At 41.7% G+C, this 23994-nt stretch overlaps 1 protein-coding gene across 1 annotated transcript in view; it reads right to left on the bottom strand.

Annotated features, from left to right (window-relative positions):
- The window catches only part of LARP4 (La ribonucleoprotein 4), a 64837-nt gene extending 48181 nt beyond the window's left edge, over nucleotides 1-16656 (bottom strand). The window contains 3 exon segments of the mRNA XM_061615248.1: nucleotides 1688-1840; nucleotides 5609-5753; nucleotides 16373-16656. Of these exon segments, the coding sequence (XP_061471232.1) occupies nucleotides 1688-1840; nucleotides 5609-5753; nucleotides 16373-16390 (316 nt within the window). The 5' untranslated portion in view covers nucleotides 16391-16656.
- Between the last annotated feature and the right edge of the window lie 7338 nt (nucleotides 16657-23994).

The following is a 23994-nucleotide window of genomic DNA, read 5'->3' as shown; positions in this document are numbered from 1 at the left end:
CCAACTCATCAGGATGCCCGGAGGATTGTTATTAGATCTAGGGCCTTTTCTGTAGTGGCCCCCCAACTGTGGAACAGCCTACCTGTGGAGATACGCCTGGCGCCTTCGGTACTTTCTTTTCGGCGCCAGGTTAAGACCTGGCTATACTTCCAGGCATTTTAATGTTCAATGTGTTTCATTTAATTTTTTTTTTCGTTTAACTTGTTGCTGATTTTATTGTAATTTTATTGTAATATTGTATTTTAATCTTGTTTTGTTCACCGCCCAGAGAGCTATTCGCTATGGGCGGTTTAAAAATGAAATAAATAAATAAATAAATAATTATAACTGAAGGAACATAGCTATTCTTATCCTTACATTAGAGATATGTTAGAGGACTATGAATGATAGAATATGGTTAATCTATGCATAAAATCTGATTCTGGGACACCCAGTTCACAACATTTAAAATAATGGAAAAGAGATAGAAAAGGTGGCACAATGAAAAGTGCATTACTGGCACATCTTTACCCAATATCTGGCACATCTTTACCCAAAAGAAAACTGCAAACAATTCATTACAAGGGTGAAAACTGCCATCTCAGGATCTGACAAGTTATTTCTCTCTTTTGGGTAGTTTCAAATATGAAACACTCTCCTCCTCCTCCTCCCATCCCAGTCTCTAAAAAGAAATAGTGCTCTGAATATTTGCATGATGCATGCTCTTCACACTAAAAATTACAAATAGCACACACATCTCATGAAGAGGATGAGCACATATGCAGTATCAGTCCCTTCCCAGTCAGAGTTTGATATCCTGAGACTTAATACCCACCACTGTTCATTTTAAATACTGAAACAGTGCCAGGTACACAAAGGAAAGTTCACGATTACATCTGAATGCAGTAACTGGTTTATATGTTCTTCATTCAAAATGTGCTGTCATCTATGGTAGCAAATTTCACTGCACACAGAAATATCTATTTTGCTTGCCTAAAGACTGAAAGCAACAGAAAAGAAAACCTTCTTCTGAAGGGGTTAATATGACAAAAGTATTAATGTCCGCTGTATATGCCTATGAGCATATCCCAATCCAAAGTTGAGTCAGTACTTTCTGAAGGGACCGAAAAATTCAGCAAGGTCACAGGCAAGGACATACAATACTGCATGACCCTCTTAGAAATATTGTTTGATGTCCATTTGGATATTCTTCCCTGAAATGCAGATTACCTGTTGCTTTCCTTCCAGGCTCCCTGAAGCTTCTTCCTAAGTCCCACTGTCAATAGTCCTTTGATCTAGCTCTCAAAATATACCCCACTGTACTACCTCCACATGTTGTCCTCCAAGCTGTTCTTTTACAATTCTACTGCAAGCTACTTTTAAAAGTCACTCAAAACCTGACAGCTGCAGACTCAAGAGATTGTCATAATATCCTGCATTTTAAAAGATAAGCATATGTATGCAATATGTGGAAGAAAACAAAGAACCAATGCCACTATTCTAAATCTGAGTGGTTCTAGTAATAATCCCGAAGTGGTAGACGTGAATGGAATATTAGAGGGGGACACACATATGCAACATGTAAAATGTAGGACTTATGTTATGGGTATCACTGATCTAAAGGACAAGACACACAATCTGAATATCCAGCACAAACATGAGAGATACCTACATTGAGAAAATCTCAGAATGTAGACAGGATGCTTACCAGAAACATCATAGAGTTGGTATCCAAGTTCCTCATGTGCCAAGACCATTCCATTAGCCACTGATTCCTCAACACCTGAACTGTCTGACGGTTCACAAGATGAATACATTGTTTCATATTGCTTTGCAACATCATCTGCAACCTCAGCATTACCTGCCACAAGAACAAGAGCAATGAATTCAGGCTGCAAGCAATGAAAACACATTTCCTTCCATTCTTATTTATTCATTCAAAAGTTTATACCCTACTTTTTGAGGAACTTCCTCCATAAAGCAGCTTACAAACTTTAACAGAAACCAGCTCCACCTGATAATAAAATAACATGTCATTGCAAACAATATAGTTTTAGAAACACTCACACAGTATGACAGGACCCTTTGTTATTTGCTCCCTCCATCCCCATTCAGTCAACAATTTGGGTTAATAGTAAAGGCAGAATTCACATTTTTTTTCCATACACAAACTATGAATTAAAGTATGTTATGCAGTAAGTATTACATGATTCTTTTATATAGCGACAGCTTTTAACTGCAGTTGAGGTTACAAAACATACTGTATTTAAGTAACTGGTAGATTCCTCATCTTAAGAACCCTGATCTCTATGAATTGATCATCACTGCCAATTGCCAACATTAAAATAAATCCAGTTTTAATACTCAATGTGTTTTTGAGAAAGCAGAAAATTGTGTATGAAGCTTACTCATCTATGTTTCAGTGAGGGGGGAAATTTTCTGTGGAAATTTTTTCAGTCCTTTATTTTCCATGGAAAATTTTTGATTTTGTAAGTTTATAAGTAATAATGAATGGATGCCAATTGCAAGTATTAATCAAGCATGGCAATTTCAAATTTGTTAGCTTTGTTTTTTAAATACAAGTGAAATAAAAATGTCAAATTACATCACGCTTTGGGCATCAAAAAAATTTCCTGACACAAACTGAAAATATTGCGCGTCATACGCATTTTGACTAATTTAAAAAGAAAAGTCTTATGCAAATTAGTAATTTGCATCAGGAAAATATTAGTTTGCATCAAAAAGTTCTGATGCCCCAAAGTAATCTAATTTAACATACTTATTTTACTTGTATTTACTAAACAAAGCTGAAATCATTTCGTTGCATCCAACTAAATCATTGTGTGCTCAGAAAGATTACTGCAAGGGCAACAGAACTTCTCCCTCTACTCTCCCCAGCACTCCCCAAATCTGCTCTTAGGGTTACCCTAACCCTCTGGTGATCAGCTTAATTTCAACTTGGTAAGTTTAACTCTATGTACATCTAAAGCAGTAATTCTCAAACGGTGCGCCCAGGCACACTGGTGCGCCCTAAGAGGTGGCTAGGTGTGCCTCAAATATTATGAAAGTATATTTTAAAAATGAGAAGAAACCCATTTGTATAGGGTAAGTAATAGTTTTCTATAGTTTAAGTTATTTTTATTCATAGTTTAAAATATATTAATATATTTTTAATTTTAAGTGCACCAGAAACTTTTTTTTATGTTTTACAGTGCGCCATGAACCAAAAAAGCTTGAGAACCACTGATCTAAAGCAAGGTTGGAAACCTTAGGCCTGTGAGCCAAATGTAGCCTTTCAGGCATCTTTATCTCACCCTCAGAACTCTTCCTAAGCCATGCCCCTCACTTGCCCTGTTTTATACCCCACTTGGGCTGGAATATGCCCTTGAACACTCTCTCTCTCTCTCTACACACACACACACACACACACACAAGTACATATACACATACACACACACACAAGTACATACACACACACACACACACACACACACATATATATATATATATATATATATACACACACACACACATGCGGGTGGGTAGATGCGTAGAAAGTAAACCCAACAGCAGAAGGTGGCACGCATCCAAAAGCAAAAGAAAAAAAGGGGGAGCCAAAATGCTTGAAATAATGTTTATTTTAACAAAAGCCCAACGCGTTTTGGCCACTCAGTAGTATGGCCCTCGTCAGCCGATGTCCTAGTCTAAAATATTATTTTCTAGCAAATCTGCTCAAAATAATTTTTTTTATGGGACCGTGTTCCACAAAAAGATCTCTTAGTTATTCTGACAAGCAAGAACCATTTAGTGCCCTACAAACCCATATTCAAAAAGGACTGCTGCAAAATAAAAAAACTATCTCCCCTCAGCGAATGAAGTAAGGAAAAAGAGACACCCGAATGTTCCATACTGTATGAAACACTAAGACCTCAATCCAGAACGGTGCACATGGAACAAGCCACACATGTATATATTGCATTCCTGAAAAAGAAAGATTCCCCTATTAGCAGCTGCACCAACTTGCAGTAAAAAGCTGCTGAGCTTTTACCATGGGAGTTCTTTATAAGGGCAATCTAGGGGAAAATATCACACAAAATACCAACAGTAGTTTCCTTTAAAATGGCTTTCATACTAAATTCTCCAGCTCTTGACAAGGTTAAGCAGCATGTGGGAATTCAGAAAAGGGAGGGGGAAGAATAAAAAATATGGTGTGAGGAAATCTCAGGGAGAATACTGGTTGTGTGTTTATGCTGCTTGTGCCCTTTCATGCAGCACATGAAAAAAGCAAAAATTTGGAAGAGAATGTTAAGCAAATATGGGATCTGAAGGTACTAAAGCAATTAGCCGCCAATTACAGTGCAAAAAACTCCTTTAAGACACCAAATTTCCCTCCCCCTCTTCTCTGGGCTATTTGAACTGTTACACCTAATGAAATGAATTCCTTAACACACCTTGGCTGCTCATGAACCTGCTACATAAACAGGAACCTAAAACAATTATTCATTAAGGTATGGGTTTCATGGGCAACAAAAGAATCAACTAAACTGAAGTAACAGAGACCTTCTCTCTTGAAAGCAGAGTAACTACTTGTAGCAGAGAACCTTTCCATAGGTAGCATTTATTCCAGTAATTGTACATTCCCCTAAACTTCAAATACGCAAAGGGTAACCAACTATAATTCACACTCCCCCCCTCCCATGGATTGGAGGCCAGACAGATGCACACCTGTAGACTGCACATTCTTAAAGACCTTGGAATCTCTACATACGTTTCTAAAAAGCTACTCCCACCACAAATTTGTGGGAAAGCACTAACAGCAGCTGCTGTCTTAGAAATTCAGAACCAAGTAAGTCCACTCTACTTTTTAAAGGAAATCATTTTCAAGCCCTGCATAATTCTGAATATCACAATTCTGCCAGAGTTTTCACTAGTCTTAAACTCTGTCAGCATTGTTCAGCCAATATGTAATTTACCAAGCTTATCATGATCCCGGGAACAACTCAATAATCTACTCGGGTTGTATTTGGCCCTCAGCTTTCAGTCTTTTTGTTCACAGGGTCACGCGTTCACTAAAGTGCAGAAATGGTGAAAAGAGCTAGAGAAAAGGGTGAGAAAAGAAAACAAAGAGAACAGGAAAAAATAAGTGAAAAACATTCATTTCTGTACATTTAGCAACTTGCTTCCCTCGCAGCGCGATACTTGGTCATCATTGGGCCTTTGTAACTTTTGAGAACCATTCACATTCAGGGGCATTAATAGCCTGTACATCTTCAATACACCTCCTTACAAATCCACAAATATTTCTAAGCCATGGCTGCGGAACCCCTGGCCCTTCAGATGCTACTCATCTTCACTGACCATTAGTCATGCTGGCTGGGGCTCATGAGAGTTACAGTCCAACATCTGGAGGGCCACAGGTTCCCCACTCCTGATCCAAGCAAACCAACTGCCTCTTCTGAAGCTATATTAATGCCTTCCGTTACATACAACCAACATACAGAAGCCGCAACTGTACCTTCAGGAACAAAAGGACTGGTTGCTTCTTTCTGCTGGATTTATAACCTCAGTCCTAGGTAAGCAAGGGATTAAGCCACTCTTCATATTTAGAAGTATAGTCTTGACATCTTACCCTCTGTACAATTTCCCAACACAGCTACTGTCTCTTGCCATGACTGCTCAGCGCCATTAGTTGCTGGTGCAGCTTCCGAGTTTCCCTGCATGCTTTCCTGCCATACTTTTGCATTAGGATTTAAGCTGGCACCTTTCGATGTTACCTGCTGAGAAAACAGAAGATATGTATTAGCAAATAACTAAGACTTTACAAATTTGGGAGATTTCTTCTGTTGAGGTTTGAAGACCCATCTCCCATTTAAAAAGAACTTGGATGCATGCATTCCAATGACCTTATTACAAACTGCAGTGAAAACCAGAGTAGAGACTCAGTAGAGTAGACAGGAACAAAAATTTGCCACCATTTCTAAGGAGTTCTGTTTGGTGAGGGATGGGGGTGGAAGATTATGGCTCTTTTAAGTTTTTGCAAACCTCCATGAAAATATGTGCACCCATCTTCCCCCCCCCCAATACAGCCTGCCCAATCCCTTGGTAATAGTGGCAGAGAAATTTCCTTTACCTCCCTCAATAACTGCATCAAGTCCCCCCAGTGGTCTTTATTAGAGTTTACAGTAAATACAATTGTAACTATCTGAGGTAGAGATGTGAAGGCCTGGGGGGGGGGGGCAGATAAAATCAGGAAAATCTGGTTTTTCCATTAGTTTGTTTCAATTTTTCTGGGCCTTCACAAGATGTTCTGTTAGAACAGGGCATTCCTGGAATTCTGACATTCTTATCTTTTTGAGACCCATTCAGATTCAAGACCCCTCCCTATGACCTGGGCCACTGCTATGCCTTTAAAGGGGTGGGGGATCTCTGGCCAAATTTATTCCAGTGTGGGTCCCAAGAGGCCACTTTCCCTAAGCCAGATCCACGTGCCCCACATATGTCAGCTGTGGGGAAGACACAGATGCTGCTGGGCTGGCTGCATGACTGAGTTCCCTGTGTGGAATTTGATTGCTCAGCCAATCCCTGCAGACAGCACAGCAGAAGTCATCACCTATCAGCTGACGTACAGTTGAGTTCACCCCTACTGGATTGTCCAACCAAGTTCCTTATGGGGAACTTGATCACACAATCAATCTCCACAGAAAGGAGCTTTACCATCCCTATGCTCAGCGCGTTGCCAAACATAGTGTAAAGTCTCTTGCACTGCAGTTACCAGGTGCCTGACAACCAGCTTGCTGTCAAGCGCTTAGGAAGCACTGTGCAAGGGACTATGACAGGTGGATGGGATGATCCACATGTCAAAGTTGGACTGCAGGCATGGGGACAGCTAGCAATCTGGCCTGCCAGGCCAAAAAGACATTTGTAGCAAGCTAACATTTATGCAAAGATGCCTTTTGAAAACTTCCCCTAACAACATTTCAAACAATCTAATCAGTATGAGTTAGTTTAAATAATGGGCTCTTTTGCTCATTAGCCAAGTGAAATGTTTGGGGGCATCTGGATATTTGTTTTGCACAGCTGTCACCCTGCAAGGAGCATAAAGTGTCAACTTTGGTAAGAACTCCTCAAGAAGTCATTCATGCTGTGAATAAGTATGTTTCCTTGCTATGATAGCATCTCATTGTATGCACTAGTGACCAAAAACATTAAAGAAATTAACACAATTCAGCATGCTGTATACCAACATCATACTTAATTATTAGTGCGTCCCATAGACAACTTGAAGGTTATATGGAAATCCAGAAATTTCCTCTGTAGTTTTCCAATAAGGCATCTCCTCTGTCAGTGGGTTTAAGCACTAACGTATCACAAGGCAAGGAGACACTAATTAGGAGCCAAAAACATTATGAGGAGTTCCCAGACACTCAGTTGCCTGCATGTTTCAGGGTATGCTGCTGGCACATAACCACACCCTGGCTCATAGGCAATTTAACTTTTCCTCCAGCTTTTTTGCTACCGTGGGGGGGAGGGGGAAGAGATCCAAGAACCTGCTCTCTGAAAAAAGAGGTTTCCCAAACAACAGAAATATACCCAGCAGCAACACACATGAAGATACGGCTCTTTATTAAGACAGTATAATGATACTGAACAAGCACTGACCATCTTGCCACAGAGAAGCACAGGCCAGAGAATAAGGAAGTTGAATTTCCAGAGTCTAGCCTTCTGGAGTCTCTCTAGCATCAAGGAGTGGCTTTAGTAACATACCCTGTCCACAGAACAGAAAAAATAGGACATAAGGAAGCAATCTGGATGGCCACATATACACTTTTGCCCCCATCAAAATCACAATACTTCTAAACATCAGTACAGTTTTGTACTCTAAACAACTACTGCACAATTTCTCCCAAAATTCTTGTAAACCCCTTAGAGGTTTTCCTACAATCAAGTGGTATATAAATTTTGTCGAATAAATAAATAAATACATAAAATGGCTTCACAGCCAGTCGTGTCCAAAATACTTGGAACAAAGATCTTAGGAAAAATAAGGACAGCAATTAGAGATTATTCTAGAAGAACAAGGCACACTCCAACATAGCAATTTAAAACCAGAGACATAAAATTCAGTTTGAATTCAGTCTCATTCCCCTAAAGATGTATGAAGCATCATACACCTGTACTCTACCATCAGAGTCAAAGCAAAATTGTGCTTCCACAAGAACTAGTAGCAGCAAAGACTTCCAATAGTAAGGAAATACAATAAAGCACAAGCACCATTCAGAAGGTGGTACCCCATTCCCTGGTTTCATAGCATATTATTGTTCTTCAGAAGTCACTATATATTTGTGGTCAAATATGTGATTCTACACACTGAGTAACTATTGTTACAAATCATTTAATCAATCTATGTACGAGGTAGGCATGCCAAAGGCACAAATCCTTACACTTTTATTTAAATTAAAGTGACCAACATTGATAATGATGCTATCATGATCAGGCTTGCCCAACCTGCTGTCCTCCAGATGTAAATGGACTTCAACTCCCACCAGTCTCAACCAGGATGGTCAATGTTCAGGGATAATGGTAGTCTAAGAAGATCTGGAAAGCAGCAGGTTAGGGACAGCTGCTGTAGTCATTCTGGTATCAGGAAGGAACCACATCAATGCTCAAGCTTTTAACACTTTTACAAAATACATCTACAAGCAGGTCTGAAAACTTCCTCACTCCAAAATCTGTCTCCCTGGGGAAAGCTGACACAGTGTGTTCTGATTACCATTATAGTTATACAAGAGAGAACATCTCAGCCAGAGTTGAGCCCATTCCTGTCCCTGTAACAGCCAATGATATGCAGAAGTGCAGGGATATGAACAACGTAATTATCACAGAACATGCATCCCTTAATAACCTTTATGGATAAAGAGGAATAGGACTGGGGTGGCTTTTGGGCAGAATTCATTCAATTCCACCTTGAGAAATGTGTAGAGGTAGGAGTCACTAACGCTGCTTTCACACTCCACTTTATTCCATTATTCTGACAATTTCTTACCTGGTAATTTGTGCATTATATTTTATCTTTCACACGACGTACAAGCTAGCCTCAGAATTCTAGTGGAATGTAGTGCAAGTTTAGTGCAAATTTCTGTGATAAATGATACCAGAAATAATCCGTTAGCAAGGCTGGGAAACCTGAAAATCATGGAAGTTTTTTGCTAGATGCAGCCACTCATGTGACAGGCATCCCAGCATGCAGTGCATTCCCACCCTTTAGTCGCACAGGGTTTTCTTGCCTGAAGAAAATTGTACAGTAGGGCCCCGCTTCCCGGCGCTCCGCTTCCTGGCGTTCCACTAATGTGGCAGCTTTCCTCCCCTCTTTTAAAGCCGCTTTTGCGGCATTCTGCGGCATTTTCACGCGACGTGCCCCATTAAAGTCAGTGGGGTTCCGCTTTACGGCGGGGGTCCGGAACGGAACCCGCCGTATAAGCAGGGCCCTACTGTACCTATATTCCAGCATCAGCACAAATAGCAGCAGCATTTCCCACACACATCCCTATGTGGATACAACTAAAACAATTTTAAAAGTCAGACGGTAAAGGGAGAGGGCTTGCATGGCGACAGGACAAGATCTTAGACCTCCTATACAGTGGGGAAGAGTGTGCATGTGTATAATGGGTGAGGGACGGAAACAAGCCGTGTGAAAGACAGTTGCACGAAATACCTGTATATTGGCTGAAAAAGCTGCTGTTCCTTAATGCAACAGGTACTGCAGTGTGACAGATTTTAGAAATTGGGACAAAAGCGCTACCTTTTTAATCTGTTAAACTAACACAATTAACCCCATGTGTGAAAGCAGCCTAAGACAAATTTTGAGAGAATAGTGGACCCCAAAAAACTGCTCTTTAGTCCCAGAATTGCAACTGGATTGCCTTGCTCATGCAGGTGAAAGGTTAAAACAAACTTTATAGCCTCCAGAGTAGCCATGCAGGTGGATTATGTTTATTCCCCTAACTTATCAGAGATGACTAATCTTAAAATCTCCCCCATTATCCCTTTTAAGGTTTCTACCTCCCGCAATGCACTGCTCAAGCATTACCAGTTTACTTTCACAAAAGTGTTAAAAAAAAATCCACACAGACACTCTTCAGTTTATGATGGAATGTACAAAGGGTATCTTAAAACATGCCTTCCTGCAGCCAACAGGTTTTTGCTTTTTGCTTTTCTTATTACATTTTTTCCATCTGTCCTGAGCTCTCCAGGGCTGTATAATCTTTTTTAGCTCTTTTCCTCTTGTGCTTAGCTCCAACATTACATTTCACCCAAGAACAAAGTTTGCTCAGCAAAAGGAAAAAGCAACAAGGATGAGAATAGGATGAAGATATAAAGAGGTTTTAGTTCTGAATGTTTTACACATTATTGTAGCAGCTTCTACAGCTATACTGTGCAAGGTGTTCTCTATCAATAGCAGAGGAATCAAACATGCAAAGGCACCAGAAGTGGAAAGCTTTAACTCCTGTAGTGATTGTGGTTGGTTATTACACATATACTTATTCTTATTCTTTCCCTCTCTTGCATTTTTAAGGATAAAAATCATGAAATTTAAATTCCTATGACTAGCAATGCAATCTACCTTTTTAAATTTGACAATGCACAAACTTCCCAGTGAAACAAACAAGCATAGACAGCAAGTATTTTTTATCGCTAGTAATCGTTACACACAACTGCAACGTTATTCTACAGATTCTTCCAAAGTTCTTATAGCTGGCAAGACTTATAATTGTGCCTTTTGAGGGCCTGCATCAAAGCAATTTGCAAGCCAATTAAAGTTGTTTCTAAGCACCAATAATCCTCAGAGAGCAAATTTAAACTACAATTTAAAGGAACAAAGTATATCTGCACCAACTTCCTGCTTCTGCTAGCATGCCTAAATTTCATATTTGAACTGAATTCTCAAGTTTGAAAACCAGTATATTACTGCTTATTTTTACTGTATCTTGCCCAAGCATGATTGAGCACCAAGCAGTAAATGCAAGCAGCAGAATCCTACATGTGGCAGGCAGTGTGCAACCTGTTGTACAAGGATGGCACTCAATAAAAACATTTTTTAAAATACGGTTTTGCAGCAATGCTTCTCAGTTAACAGAGTTTAACTAGCAAATTTCAATGATTTCCTCCTCCTTAGCATCATTACAAAAGGACCGCCTTATTGAATACAAATGCAAACTTTTCCAGCCCCTTTAGGCATATTCATATTTGTACTTTCAACAGTGGGAGATGAAATATTCCTGTTATGTGAAATGACCAGATGTGGCTTTGAGACAGAATTTACCAAAAAGAAAGCCAAACCCAGAGGATTCACAGAAGGCACACAAAGGAGAATAGCCTGAATGAGTACAGGATATCATCCGTCTCTCAGACACATCTGATGCCACAATGTACTGAAGTTATGCTTCTATCAGGATCACCTAAACTCCACCCAATTTGGGGGGATCCGTCAGCACCCCACACACACACCATAGCACATCTTACTCAGCAGGACAGCCTACACATCAGGAGGAGCTTTACAGAGGACTGTTGGGGGAGGAGATGGTCACAGGTCAGCTTCTGTCATCCCCCTTCTGTATGCTTTTCTCTGGATCCAACTTAGAGACTTTAGTAACAGATATACTGAATCAGTTTGTCCAACACCTGCAGTCCACAAAGGGTCCATTCCTGATCTGATCACCACTAGGCCAGACCAGCAAGACCAAGATGGGTAGCACTAAAACAACACTGGCAAAATAAAGTTTCTGCACTAGTTTATACCTACCATTCCTTAACCACACACCCCACATACCCTTTTTGCTCATTGCTAGTATTGGTGGGGAAAGTAACTATCAAGAATAGCTTAATAACTCCCAACTTTTAAACACAGAACACACATTCTTGCCAGATCTGTAGATATCACATATTCTGAAGTAGCATCTTGGATAAACACACCATGTAAAAGGAAATGCTTTTTAAAAAAAACTGAAATATCAGGATTGAGTGAGGAAGACTTCAAATCCGCTCTCAGACTGACTGGCCAATAGGTAACTCAACCTAACCTTCCTTCTCAGGTCTGTTGTGGGGAGGATAACACCTAAAAGTTGATGTGAAGCAGCTGATAGGTACCTTCATAAAGTTACTCTGTTAAATAAAATGTTTGCAGCTCAGCGTTGACTTTTAACTTTGCAATGCAGTTAATATTTAATAAGGCACCATATAAAATCAATACCCAGACGGCACACTGTGCACTTCTTCCATTGTAGCTACTAGGTCTAATGTGCCATGCCTCACTTACAATAACCTGATCTTAATAAATATGTATGTATATTTTGCCCAGTTTCCACTAAGAGGAACTCAAGCCAACACACGTTTATATGTTGGTTCCAGTCACTCAGCAGTGTCTAATGTTTTGGCTTTATAACTACGATAACAAGAACAAAGTAAAGTCCTTGTTTGTTCTTTACCTTTGTTCAGCACAGGTCTATTGTTTCTCTAGCAAATAAGCTTGATAGCAATTTTACTGTACTTCAAGGTGAGCTAATGCACTCCAAGCTATCCAGGCCATGTTACCACTTTGTGGTTCAGGAAGGCAATGGTAAACCACCTCTGAATATCGCTTACCATGAAAACCCTATTCACCGGGTTGTTATAAGTCAGGATCGACTTGAAGGCAGTCCATTTACATTTTTCCATATAGTTTACTAAGTTCATTCAGGATAAACGTTAAGCTTCACTGCATCACTATTTATGTAGGAGATGCATCACTATGCCTATACTGAAAACTCGTTATTCAACACTCCTAGTTTATTATGAATGGGATTAGTAGCTACAACATACAAAACGCAGACAGCAACAAACATGGAAGTATATTAAAGTATATATTTCATGTATTACAATATATATGAAGTCAAGAACTGGTAACTGACAGCCAATGGGCCAAATCCAATTTACCATTAGCCCAGTGGCAGTCTTTACAGGGATTCTGCTTTTCCAGCATTTGCTATCACTTTAAATAAAGGAATGGTGGCAAAAACTGCAAATATTTTCAGTGACATTCATGCCAACTTGGCTAGTGTGCATTATACAGACAAGACAGCACAAGGGGAAACACACATACTGTTGCTAGGCAGCCATGGAAGCATCCTCCATTACTTCCAGGTTAAGAGGAAACATTGAGAAATGCATGTTTGGTTGCCAACCAACCACACACAATTCCCTCTGGGCCTCCCTCTCCCCCATGAAGCTCATCCATCTTAAAAGTTGCACAGCAGCCAAGGACAGAAAAGAAAAAGAGATGGGGGCCTGTCAATGCAAGGGTCAGCACTAGGTTTACTTCCCAGTCCAATCTCTATGTTACAACAAGATGCCAAAACTTAACTATAACTCAAGAGACTCGCAACCAACTTAAAACCATCATGGAAAAATACATTCAATTTGAGTTGTCATTACAGAGGCTATGACATTGATAAAGTAAAAAAATTAAGATTAGCAGACCAAGAACAATAATGGCTTAAGACAGATTCTAAGCTTGCATTCTTAAATGGTCCACTGGAAATAGGTTTTACATGCACGCAAACAAATTTAGAATTGCTTGTCCTAAAACTCCCTTTCTTACTAAGGGAAAGACCGTAGCTCAGTAGTAGAGCATCTGCTTTGCATGCAGAAGGTCCTGGTTCAACCTCCAACATTTCTAGGTAGAGCTAGGAAAGATTCCCTCTCTGAAACCCTTGAGAGCCACTGCCAGTCTGTGCAGACAATATGGACCAATAGGCTGATTCAGTGTAAGGCAGCTTCCTCCCTTTCCATGTGATCCACAAGGGATATAAGGTGAGCAGCTGTCGCAAACATAGTATACTGAAACTGAACTCGTCTGCACAACTCTGCTCCAAACTGTAAATCAGAAATGGTTCTCATTGTAAGAAAAAGGCTTCATTAGGCTATAGGGAACCATCCAACTAAACTGCAGATTCATCTACTAATCATTCCATAATTATGGAACAAAATAAACAACAATAAGAATGTACCACAAACTTTTTTTTGAGAGTGAGGGGTATTTCTATTTCATGATTATAAATGAAATCTTTTTAAAAAAAACAAATGGCTCTGACTATAGGCATATGTTTAAACTTTGTGTTTTACAGCACTTTCCTAAGAATGTTTATTCAAAAGTAAGTCTTATTAAGTTCAATGGGACTTGCTCTCAGGTAAGTGTGTGTAGGATCACAGCCTTAAAAGCATTTGTTTTCAGTTATTTTATACATTGCTGATCCTGCACACTTGGAAAATCATATTAGTACTAATAAATGATGAGTCATGACCAACACGCATACAATTTTTCCAATAGGAGAAGTTAAAACAGGAACAAATTATTTCTCCTAATCATCTCATTTCCATTCCTGTTTAACACTAAATACTCTTAACTATCTTACAAAGACTGCAATCCAATACACACTTACCTGGGAGTAAGTCCCATTGAATCCAATGGAGGTTACTTCTGAATAGACATTACTGGATTGCAGTCCAAGTATAGTAAAATTATTTCAGCCAGTGGCTACCACTCAAAGCTGCTGATTCACTTCTGATCATAAGCTTCCTAAATCAGATCCTAGCCTTCATATCATTTTTATATCTACATAGACTGAATAACTAGAATGTTCACAAAGTTGTTGCAATTCCGTGTTTACTTACTGGTGAGTAACACATTGGGTTTTGAGTGTACAAATATAGGAATGTGTTGTGAACTCACAAGCATTCTGATTTTTTGTTTACCTTGGTACAGTATGACCAGCAAAGTCTTTTCACCTAAAGGTGAATCTACGTTCAATGGACTATATACTATTGAACAGCCAAATTAGTCTATCTGTTAAATATCCATAAAAAGGCCTAATGGTGCAAGAAAAAAAGATAACATATGACATATAAATCAATTCTAATTACACACCTTTTCAGAAATCAACAGTTTTGCTCAATAAGCATTTCAGGAAGCATTCACCATTTCATTGTCCCCTATTTTAGTGGATGCCTTAGGCTGTCTTCTTATACACATTTACTTTTGTGCAAGTCACACCAAAATAAGTCCCTTTGTGAACATGTATAAAATTGATCTACAAATAAAAGACTCCAAAGAAACGATTTCAACACAAAAATACAATCATTTTTTCTTAATCTAAGTGACTGCTTATTTTATCACCAGAAAAATTAAAATTACAATTAAAAACTGCATTCTCCATTTTGACTTTGCACTGTATGAAAACTTTGCCATATGTTACTTTACAACTTCACATTCACAAACTTTTCTTTCAAAAATGTTTACCAAATACTAAAAGATACAAAATTATGTTGTTTATTGCAATAATCTCTCTGACAAGTTCCAAATAAGAAATGAAAACTAAGTCACCTAATACAAATCACCTTCAGATCCACTGAAAGTGTGCTCTGTTTATCGGCACAGTTAAGCCAGCACCAAATTGTTAAGTTGCAACATTTCTACAATAATAACAATACAATCTGGAATCTACTAAAAGCATTAGCCAGGCAAGGGAAAAAGCCACGCAGTCAGCTGATTTATTTTGCACTCATGCCATATGCCTGCTGTTTGGAAAAATATATCAAGGAGGGAAGAGTGGAAGAGAAAACTTTCAGGTTTTATTTTTAAAAGGGGGAACAGAAGCATAGGCTGGTGGGAAAATGGTTCCAGTAGTTTCCTTCCTCCCCAGCGAGGGCCTCAGTGTGTAACCTTCACACGTGCCCGGCCATGTTCCACGCAGCAATCACCAGAGCAACTTTTGCAAAAGGTCATTGCAGTGTCTTTCACGGCTTCTCTTCGTCCAGACTCTTTTCCCTCTCCCGGCAAAGCAACTGGCCCAGCATAAGCACTTAGATTAACACACACAACCCCCGTCTCAAAACAGGCCCCCTCAATCACGTCCCCCAGGCCTACTTCGCCTTTACGATCCAAGCCACGCTCCATTTCTTGAAGTCTCATTCCCCACACACGCGCAAGACCCGGCCGCCTCGCAGGCCGTCTTCTGCCACTTGCGGCACTTGCCCTTGGAGGCACACTCACGGCTCTCCCTCGGTTTCTCATAGAGAGAACTCACCCACGTATCCAGTCGTATTCACCTTTCAAACCACCAACGGGACCCCCGCCACACTACCCGCCCGGCGACAGCGTGATCTGCCTCAACCGCATGGGTGAATATAAGAGCGCGCGCGCACACTGGGCGCCTCCCCTCCCCCGTTGAATGATTACCCATTGGAAGGTCGCGGAGGGGAGATGGAGAGATCTGCTGTGTCAGTCCCAACCCCCAACTTGGCGGGCGGCGAGAGGGCGCGCGCCGCCTCAGCAAAGTCACGTGGCTCAACCCCCACTCACCTCCACGAACAGCAGCATCTTCTTTTTCTAACCTCCCACCCCGCCAGTCTTTGACATACACACACACCACCCCTAACCCAGCCCGGCGGGCCCCCGGGATCTTCTTCCTCTGCCCCCCACCGCCGGCAACGAAAGCCACACTTCGCTGTAGCCGCGCGAAAGGACACAGGCTCCGCCTCCCGTCGTCGCCGTCGCTACCGCCTCTTTCTCCGGCCTCGCTCTCTCTCCAGCCACCGCTATTGCTTCACTCTCGGCCAGGGCTGAGCCCTTCCCCCCTCCCCTTCCGGGGCACCACCAGAAGTGCTTCCGGACCACAAGCAGGACAGTGACGAACCTCATAGCCGTGACCCGGTCGGAAGTAATGGCTGCTACTGCCGCTGTGTTAGAAGTTGCGCACGCGGCAGCCGCGGCTGGAGCATGCCATTCCTTGAAGGGTGGCTGGTGGCTTTCTGCTGCTCTTCGCAGTGACCATTCCCTGTGCCGGGGGTAGTAGTGCCATTTGCTGCTATAGTAGACTATTCGCTGTGAGAAAAGAACCCGGCGCGTATCAGAAGCGGTGGCGGTCCCTTCGTAGTCTTGGGAACGTGCGCGTTCTTTTATTTTTGCACGTTTTCTCAGGGTTGGACATAACTTCTCCCCGCACCCCCCCCTTTACATGTTTTCTCAGTCATAACTTTCAGCCCTGTTAGTCTGTTGCACGAAAAACTACAATCTTGTGGTGGCGGCACACTAACTAATATAAGTATTATGGTGTTACCTCTAGTCAATGAAAGCTTATGCCGCTGTTGAAAGTCTTGTATTCGCTGCCAATTTGCTACAGAGCTAGACTCAAAGATCTTACTGCTGGTGTATAAAGCTATTTATTTAATACCCCGCCCTTCCTCCCAGAAGGAAGCCATGGCGGTAAACCGCCTCCCACCCCAGTCACTTAGATCTGTGAATGAAGATCTGTTGGTGGTGCCGCATGTCCCTGGGGTAAAATGCTCCTGTGGCACCAGTTCTCTGGAGTTCCTTTCCCTCAGAAGCAAAACAAGCCCCAACATTGTTATATTGAAAACCTTTTCCTCCACGCATTCCCAATTTAGTCTATTTTATCACTGGATATTTTAATTCTTGCTGTTTTTATGTTTTAAAACTTTTATAATCTGTTTTATGTTTCATATTTAATTTCTGTATGATGATAAGATAGTCCTTGACTAGGGTGGTTTATGAATTCTGAAATAAATAAATAATTGTGGGCTGCAATCCTAACCCCACTTACCTGGGAGTAAGCTTCATTTAATTCAGTAAGACTTACTTCTGAGTATACTTGCATAGGATTGTGCTGATAGCACAGTTAAACTCAGTGGGATTTACTTCTTTGCAGACATGCATAGGATTGCCACCCTGGGCTCCTATGGGAGGGAGGACGAGTGGGATATGAATAAATAGTAGTAGTTACCATAATAAATGTATTTGTCTTTAAGGCACCATGGGACTTATTTTAATGCATCAGAGTGTTTAAAAGGGAGGAAAACGAAGCAGCTCTACCTTTACAAATGTGACCATGTTTGCAAAGATTTTCCAAATGTGCAGATCTGCTGATCCCTATAAAAGCATCTTTGACTGAACTCAGCTTGATGTGGTTGAAGTTACATGAATGTACAGACTGTGCACCAGTACATTACAAACACTTTGATGTACAAATTAAGAACATAAGAAGAGCCTGCTGGATCAGGCCAGTGGCCCATCTAGTCCAGCATCCTGTTCTCACAGTGGCCAACCAGGTGCCTGGGGGAAGCCTGGGGGAATTACTGCAGGATTTGAGAGGCACTGTAACTCTGAACTTCATCAACAAAGAATTGTCCCTTAATTATAGAACCATCATCACAGACTATTATCTGTAGAGGAGGAAGTGGGTTTCTTCAAGTATTATGGCACTCAGGTAATCAGCCAAGCTCTAATTGCACTGCTGTGCTGTACTTATTTTTCTGATCTTCATATAGTCATTATTTTTGTTTGCAAAAAAGTGATGTACATTCTTGGTCTCAGTCATTTCATAACAGCTTTTTTAAACTGAGCCTTCTTTAAAACTTTAATTGAAGCTTTGGGAAGTGTGGCTCCTGGGAAGTTCAAAAAGTGGAGAAAACTAAAGTTAGTTCCTTGTTCCCAGGTCTTTATTCAATAGAGAGCTGCATGAGCTTCCTGAATAAAGTACTCAAGTTTATATGGTTCTACACAGTAAAGTAAGTCATACATCTCCATCATTTTTGAGATGCTCCAGCACTCTCTCCTGTCCCAAGTGTTGTTTTTGCACAACACACTTTAACACATGATGACATAAGGAACTGAACATTTGTCCAGATCGTTATTTTGGAGGACACATGTCTCAGTTGGAAATAATTGTGTATATATTTTTAATTTAGTTTATTAAGTAAATTGTTACAATATTAACAAAACAAATTAAGTCACTCATTTTCTTAACAGGTATAACAGGAAATACAAATCAAATCATAACATAATCCTTGTGAGATTTTGTGGGACGAGGAGACCTCAGTTCTTTTCCAGTTATAGATGTTCAGCCTTTATTAAGTATGTTCCAACTGTATGTGTACCATGATTGGGTAGGAGGGGTGTCTTGCAGAATATCCCTTATTTGTGTAAGAAATAAAGTAGTGCCATGTGGAGAAAAATTAGTCATGTTTTGGTTGCCCCTTGGATAAATGAATGTGGTGGGTTAATTTTTCTGCAGTTACTGTAAATATTTTTTTACACAAGAAGTATATGTGCCTAGGTCTGTATTAGTTTTCTGTTATTTTGAAATTGTTGGTCTGTCTGCAACAAACATAAATTTTACTAATTCCTTGGATTTAATATTTGTATTGTCATCAAAAATAAATAGCAACAGAAGCTTGGAACAGTTGGCAATATTTTGTTCAGTAATTTTAACTGTTTCTCAGATAACTTTGGCCCAGGGCAGGGTGTTGGGCCATATTCAACTAACCCATTGCACTTTGTGACTTCAGCGTTAATTAATAAGAAGCCACTCGCAGAAGCACAATTAAAAACTAGATTACAAGATGTACACAAAGTGTTTCCAACTACACTAAGTCATTGTAGTTAACGGTGGGGGAGATTAATTAAGATCAATGTGAAAGTGTTTCCTCCAGTCCTGTTTCCTTGCTCCTCAAAGGACTCTTTAAATTGCGAAGAGAAGAGAGCCCCTAACAGCTTAAAATATACTGGAAGAATGAAACAAGGATCCATAATATGTGCTATGAAGCATGTCACCTGACTCCAGTCCCCACACAAACACTTCACCAGTACACTACAGGCAGGGAAAGTAAAAAAAAAAATAGTTCTCAGGTTTGGGGCTAGAGGGCAGCTTTCTTCTCATCTAGCCACAAACCTCAGTAGTGTCACACTACAGTGCTATATAGAGGGAGGTTTCCCAATCGCTTATTTCCCTTCCCTGTAATTCCTCATTAATCTCAGTTTATATGTTCTAAATAGAATCTTTTGTGGGATCAGTTGTTCAGCCCACGTATGTTCACTCATGTTTCTAAAGCAGCAATCCTATGTAAACCTGAGAGTAATTCCCATTAAACTCATTAGAACTTGCTTCTCAGCAGAGATATATAAGATTGCAGTGCACGTCTAATATCTAGAGAAGAGCAGACCTTAAAAGTTTTTCCACTGATTCATGCAATTTGTTAAACCAGCATTTATTACCAAGCTTCCTTTACAAAAGTCTGGGGAGTGTTCTAGATCACTTTTCACTGCTATATATAACAACTCTTTTGCTATTTTTACCACATAATCTAAAACATGATACAAGAAGGTACAGCACAAGCATTTGTTCCAAAAGTATTAGTTAATGAGTGATGTAATTGCATATACAACCATTGATGCCCTGATTCACATTTATATTTCTGGGCCAGTTGTAAATAACATGAGAGCATGTAATGTATGTCCTTTATGTAACAAATTTTATGTAATGTCCTTTATGTAATAAATTGTTCAAAGCAGCAAAGCCTATTACATCCATCAGTTAAGCAGCAACACAGCTTGGTTCAATGGAATGTGGTCAGTTCAAAGCAAGGTAAGATCAGATACCTCTGTTAGCAAAACCTACCCTTTACAATAATAATAATAATAAAATTTAATTTATGTGTCGCCTATCTGGCCGATGGCCACTCTAGGCGACGTACATGTAAACAGTTAAAACACAATGTGATAAAATACATTAATACAATATATAAACAATACAGCAGCAACAACAATATTAGTGCAGGGTAAGAGGCATTTCAGTCATAAAAGTTAACCCTCCCCGGAAATCCCAAAGGCCTGTTTTTATTTATTTATTTGTTTGTTTGTTTGTTTCATTTATAAACCACCCAAAGCGAATGGCTCTCTGGACGGTGTACAAAAGGTTAAAATACAAAATCACAATAAAATCAACCTACAAACAATGAACACGCAGGAACAAAAGAAAAGGGAAAAATTTTTTTAATTATAACATAAAAGCTTAAAATGCCTGGGAGCATAGCCAGGTCTTAACCTGGCGCTGGAAAGACAGGAGCGTAGGTGCCAGGCGTACTTCTTCGGGGAGGCTATTCCACAGTTCAGGGGCCACTACAGAAAAGGCCCTAGATCGAGTAACTGTCCTCCGGGCTTCTCGATGAGTTGGTACCCGGAGGAGGGCCTTAGATGCTGAGCGAAGTGACCGGGTAGGTTCATAGTGGGAGAGGCGTTCCACAAGATATTGCGGTCCCACGCCGTGTAAGACTTTATAGGTCAAAACCAGCACCTTGAATCTGGCTCGGAAACAAATAGGTAGCCAGTGTAAACGGGCCAGAACAGGTGTTATATGCGCTGACCGGCTGGTCCTCGTCAGCAGTCTGGCTGCTGCATTTTGCACTAGCTGAAGCTTCCGAACTGTCTTCAAGGGCAGCCCTACGTAGAGCACATTACAGTAATCCAGCCTAGAAGTTACCAGAGCATGAACAACTGAGGCGAGATCGTCACTGTCCAGATAGGGGCGTAGCTGGGCTACCAACCGAAGGTGGTAGAATGCATTCCTTGCCACCGAGGCCACTTGCGCCTCAAGAGACAAGGAAGGATCGAAAAGAACCCCCAGACTACGAACCTGTTCCTTCAAGGGGAGTGTAACCCCATCTAGAACAGGGTAAACATCCACCATCTGAGCAGGGAAGGCACTCACCAACAGTGTCTCGGTCTTGTCTGGATTGAGTCTCAGTTTATTAGCTCTCATCCAGTCCATTATCGCGGTCAGGCAATGATTCAGCACATCCACAGACTCACCTGCAGAAGATGAAAAGGAGAAATAGAGCTGCGTCTCATCAGCGTACTGGTGGCAACGCACTCCAAAACTCCTGATGACGGCACCCAGAGGCTGCATGTAGATGTTAAAAAGCATGGGGGACAAAACCGACCCTTGAGGGACTCCACAATGGAGAGTCCAAGGTGTCGAGCAGTGTTCCCCAAGTACTACCTTCTGGCGACGATCCGCCAAGTAGGAGCGGAACCACTGCCAAGCAGTGCCTCCAACTCCCAACTCCGCGAGTCTCCCCAGAAGGATACCATGGTCGATGGTATCAAACGCCGCTGAGAGATCAAGGAGAATCAACAGAGTCACACTCCCTCTGTCCCTCTCCCGACAGAGGTCATCGTACAGGGCGACCAAGGCTGTTTCAGTGCCAAAACCAGGCCTAAAACCGGATTGAAACGGATCCAGATAATCGGTCTCATCCAAGAGCACCTGGAGTTGACCGGCAACCACCCGCTCCAGAACCTTGCCCAAAAAGGGGACATTCGCCACCGGTCTATAATTGTTCAAGTTATCTGGGTCCAAGGAAGGTTTCTTCAAAAGAGGTCTCACTACTGCCTCCTTGAGGCTGCTAGGGACTACTCCCTCACTCAAGGAGGCATTTATCACTTCCTTGGCCCAGCCGGTGGTACCAGTCCTGCTAGCCTTGACCAGCCAAGATGGACAAGGATCTAGAGCAGACGTGGTCGCCCGCACCATTCCAAGCACCTTGTCCACTTCCTCAAGCTACACCAACTGAAACTCATCCAATAACGAAAAACAAGACTGTGTTCTGGACACTTCAATGGATTCATCTGTCATAACATCAGAGTCTAGGTCCCTACGGATGCATGCGATTTTATTTTGGAAGTGCCCTGCAATGACGTTACAGCGAGCTTCGGATGTTTCAATGGTATCTTGAGGACCAGAATGTAAGAGTCCTCGTACAACCCTAAAAAGCTCTGCTGGGCGGCAGAGAGATGTCCTGATAGAGGCAGCGAAGTGGGACTTCTTCGCTGCCCTTACCGCTTTTATATACGACTTAGTAGAGGCACTTACCAAAGCATAATTGCATCCGTCTGGAGTTCGTCTCCATCTGCACTCCAGCCTCCTTCTCTCTTGCTTCATCACTCTCAGCTCCGGGGTATACCACGGAGCTGTATGAGCTCTGCATCGAAGAGGGCGCGCGGGAGCGATCATGTCGATAGCCCGGGCCATCTCCGTATTCCACAGTTCGACCAAGGCCTCGACAGGAGCGCCAGTACTATCAGCTGGAAAAACTCCCAGAGCCCTCTGAGAACCAATAGGATCCATAAGCCTCCAGGAGCGGACCAACTTAATAGGTCCCCCACCCTTGCAGAGGGAAAGAGTCGTCGTAAGTCTAAAACTCAGCAGGCGGTGATCTGTCCATGACAATGGAGTAGATGAAAAACACCCCACCTCCAGATCACCATCTCCATGACCAGTGGCGAAGATCAAATCGAGTGTGACCCGACACATGCGTTGGGCCAGCAACAAATTGAGACAGCCCCATGGTTGTCATGGAGGCCATGAAGTCCTGAGCCGCCCCAGATAGGACAGTCTCGGCATGAACGTTGATATCCCCCAACACCACAAGTTTGGGGGACCTCAACAACACCTCCAAGACTATCTCTGTCAGCTCAGCTAGGGAAGCTGTTGGGCAGCAAGGTGGGCGGTACACCAACAGGATTCCCAGTCTGTCTCCTTGGCCCAGCACAAGGTGGAGGCACTCTAGACCAGTCGTCATCTGGACAGGATGCCTGGTGAGAGAGAAAATACTCCTATAGACCACAGCGACCCCGCCTCCCCGGCCCTCAGATCTACCATAGTGCTGCACCGTATACCCAGGTGGGCAAAGCTGAGAGAGAGCAACTCCTCCCTGCTCACCCACCCAGGTCTCAGTTATACATGCCAGGTCGGCACCCTCATCCACAATTAAGTCATGGACAAGGGAGGTTTTATTATATACCGACCTGGCAGTCAAAAGCAGCACCTGGAGATCTAAGGGCTGGCTGATAGAACAACCAGCAGTTCTGTGGCCTTGAGGAGAACCGGAACAAGGCACAGACACAACTTGTCTGGGGCGAGTTCCCCTTACCTGGCACATTCTCCTCCTAACGCCATACCTCCCATTACCTGTCACTACGCTAATTGGGGCCCCTGGAAGCCCCCCCGGTAAATACAAAGTATGCTCTCCCAGGCACATTTTAAAAATATTTAAATACAAACAAGCACATTCACACAACAACACATAAAAATAAAAATACACATAAGTATACACAAACACATCTGT

This window comes from Rhineura floridana, chromosome 3 (assembly GCF_030035675.1).
Source record: "Rhineura floridana isolate rRhiFlo1 chromosome 3, rRhiFlo1.hap2, whole genome shotgun sequence".
NCBI classification, from domain to species: Eukaryota; Metazoa; Chordata; class Lepidosauria; order Squamata; family Rhineuridae; genus Rhineura; species Rhineura floridana.
Note: the sequence above shows the minus strand (reverse complement) of the source record. Positions and strands in the feature narration are given on the sequence as shown.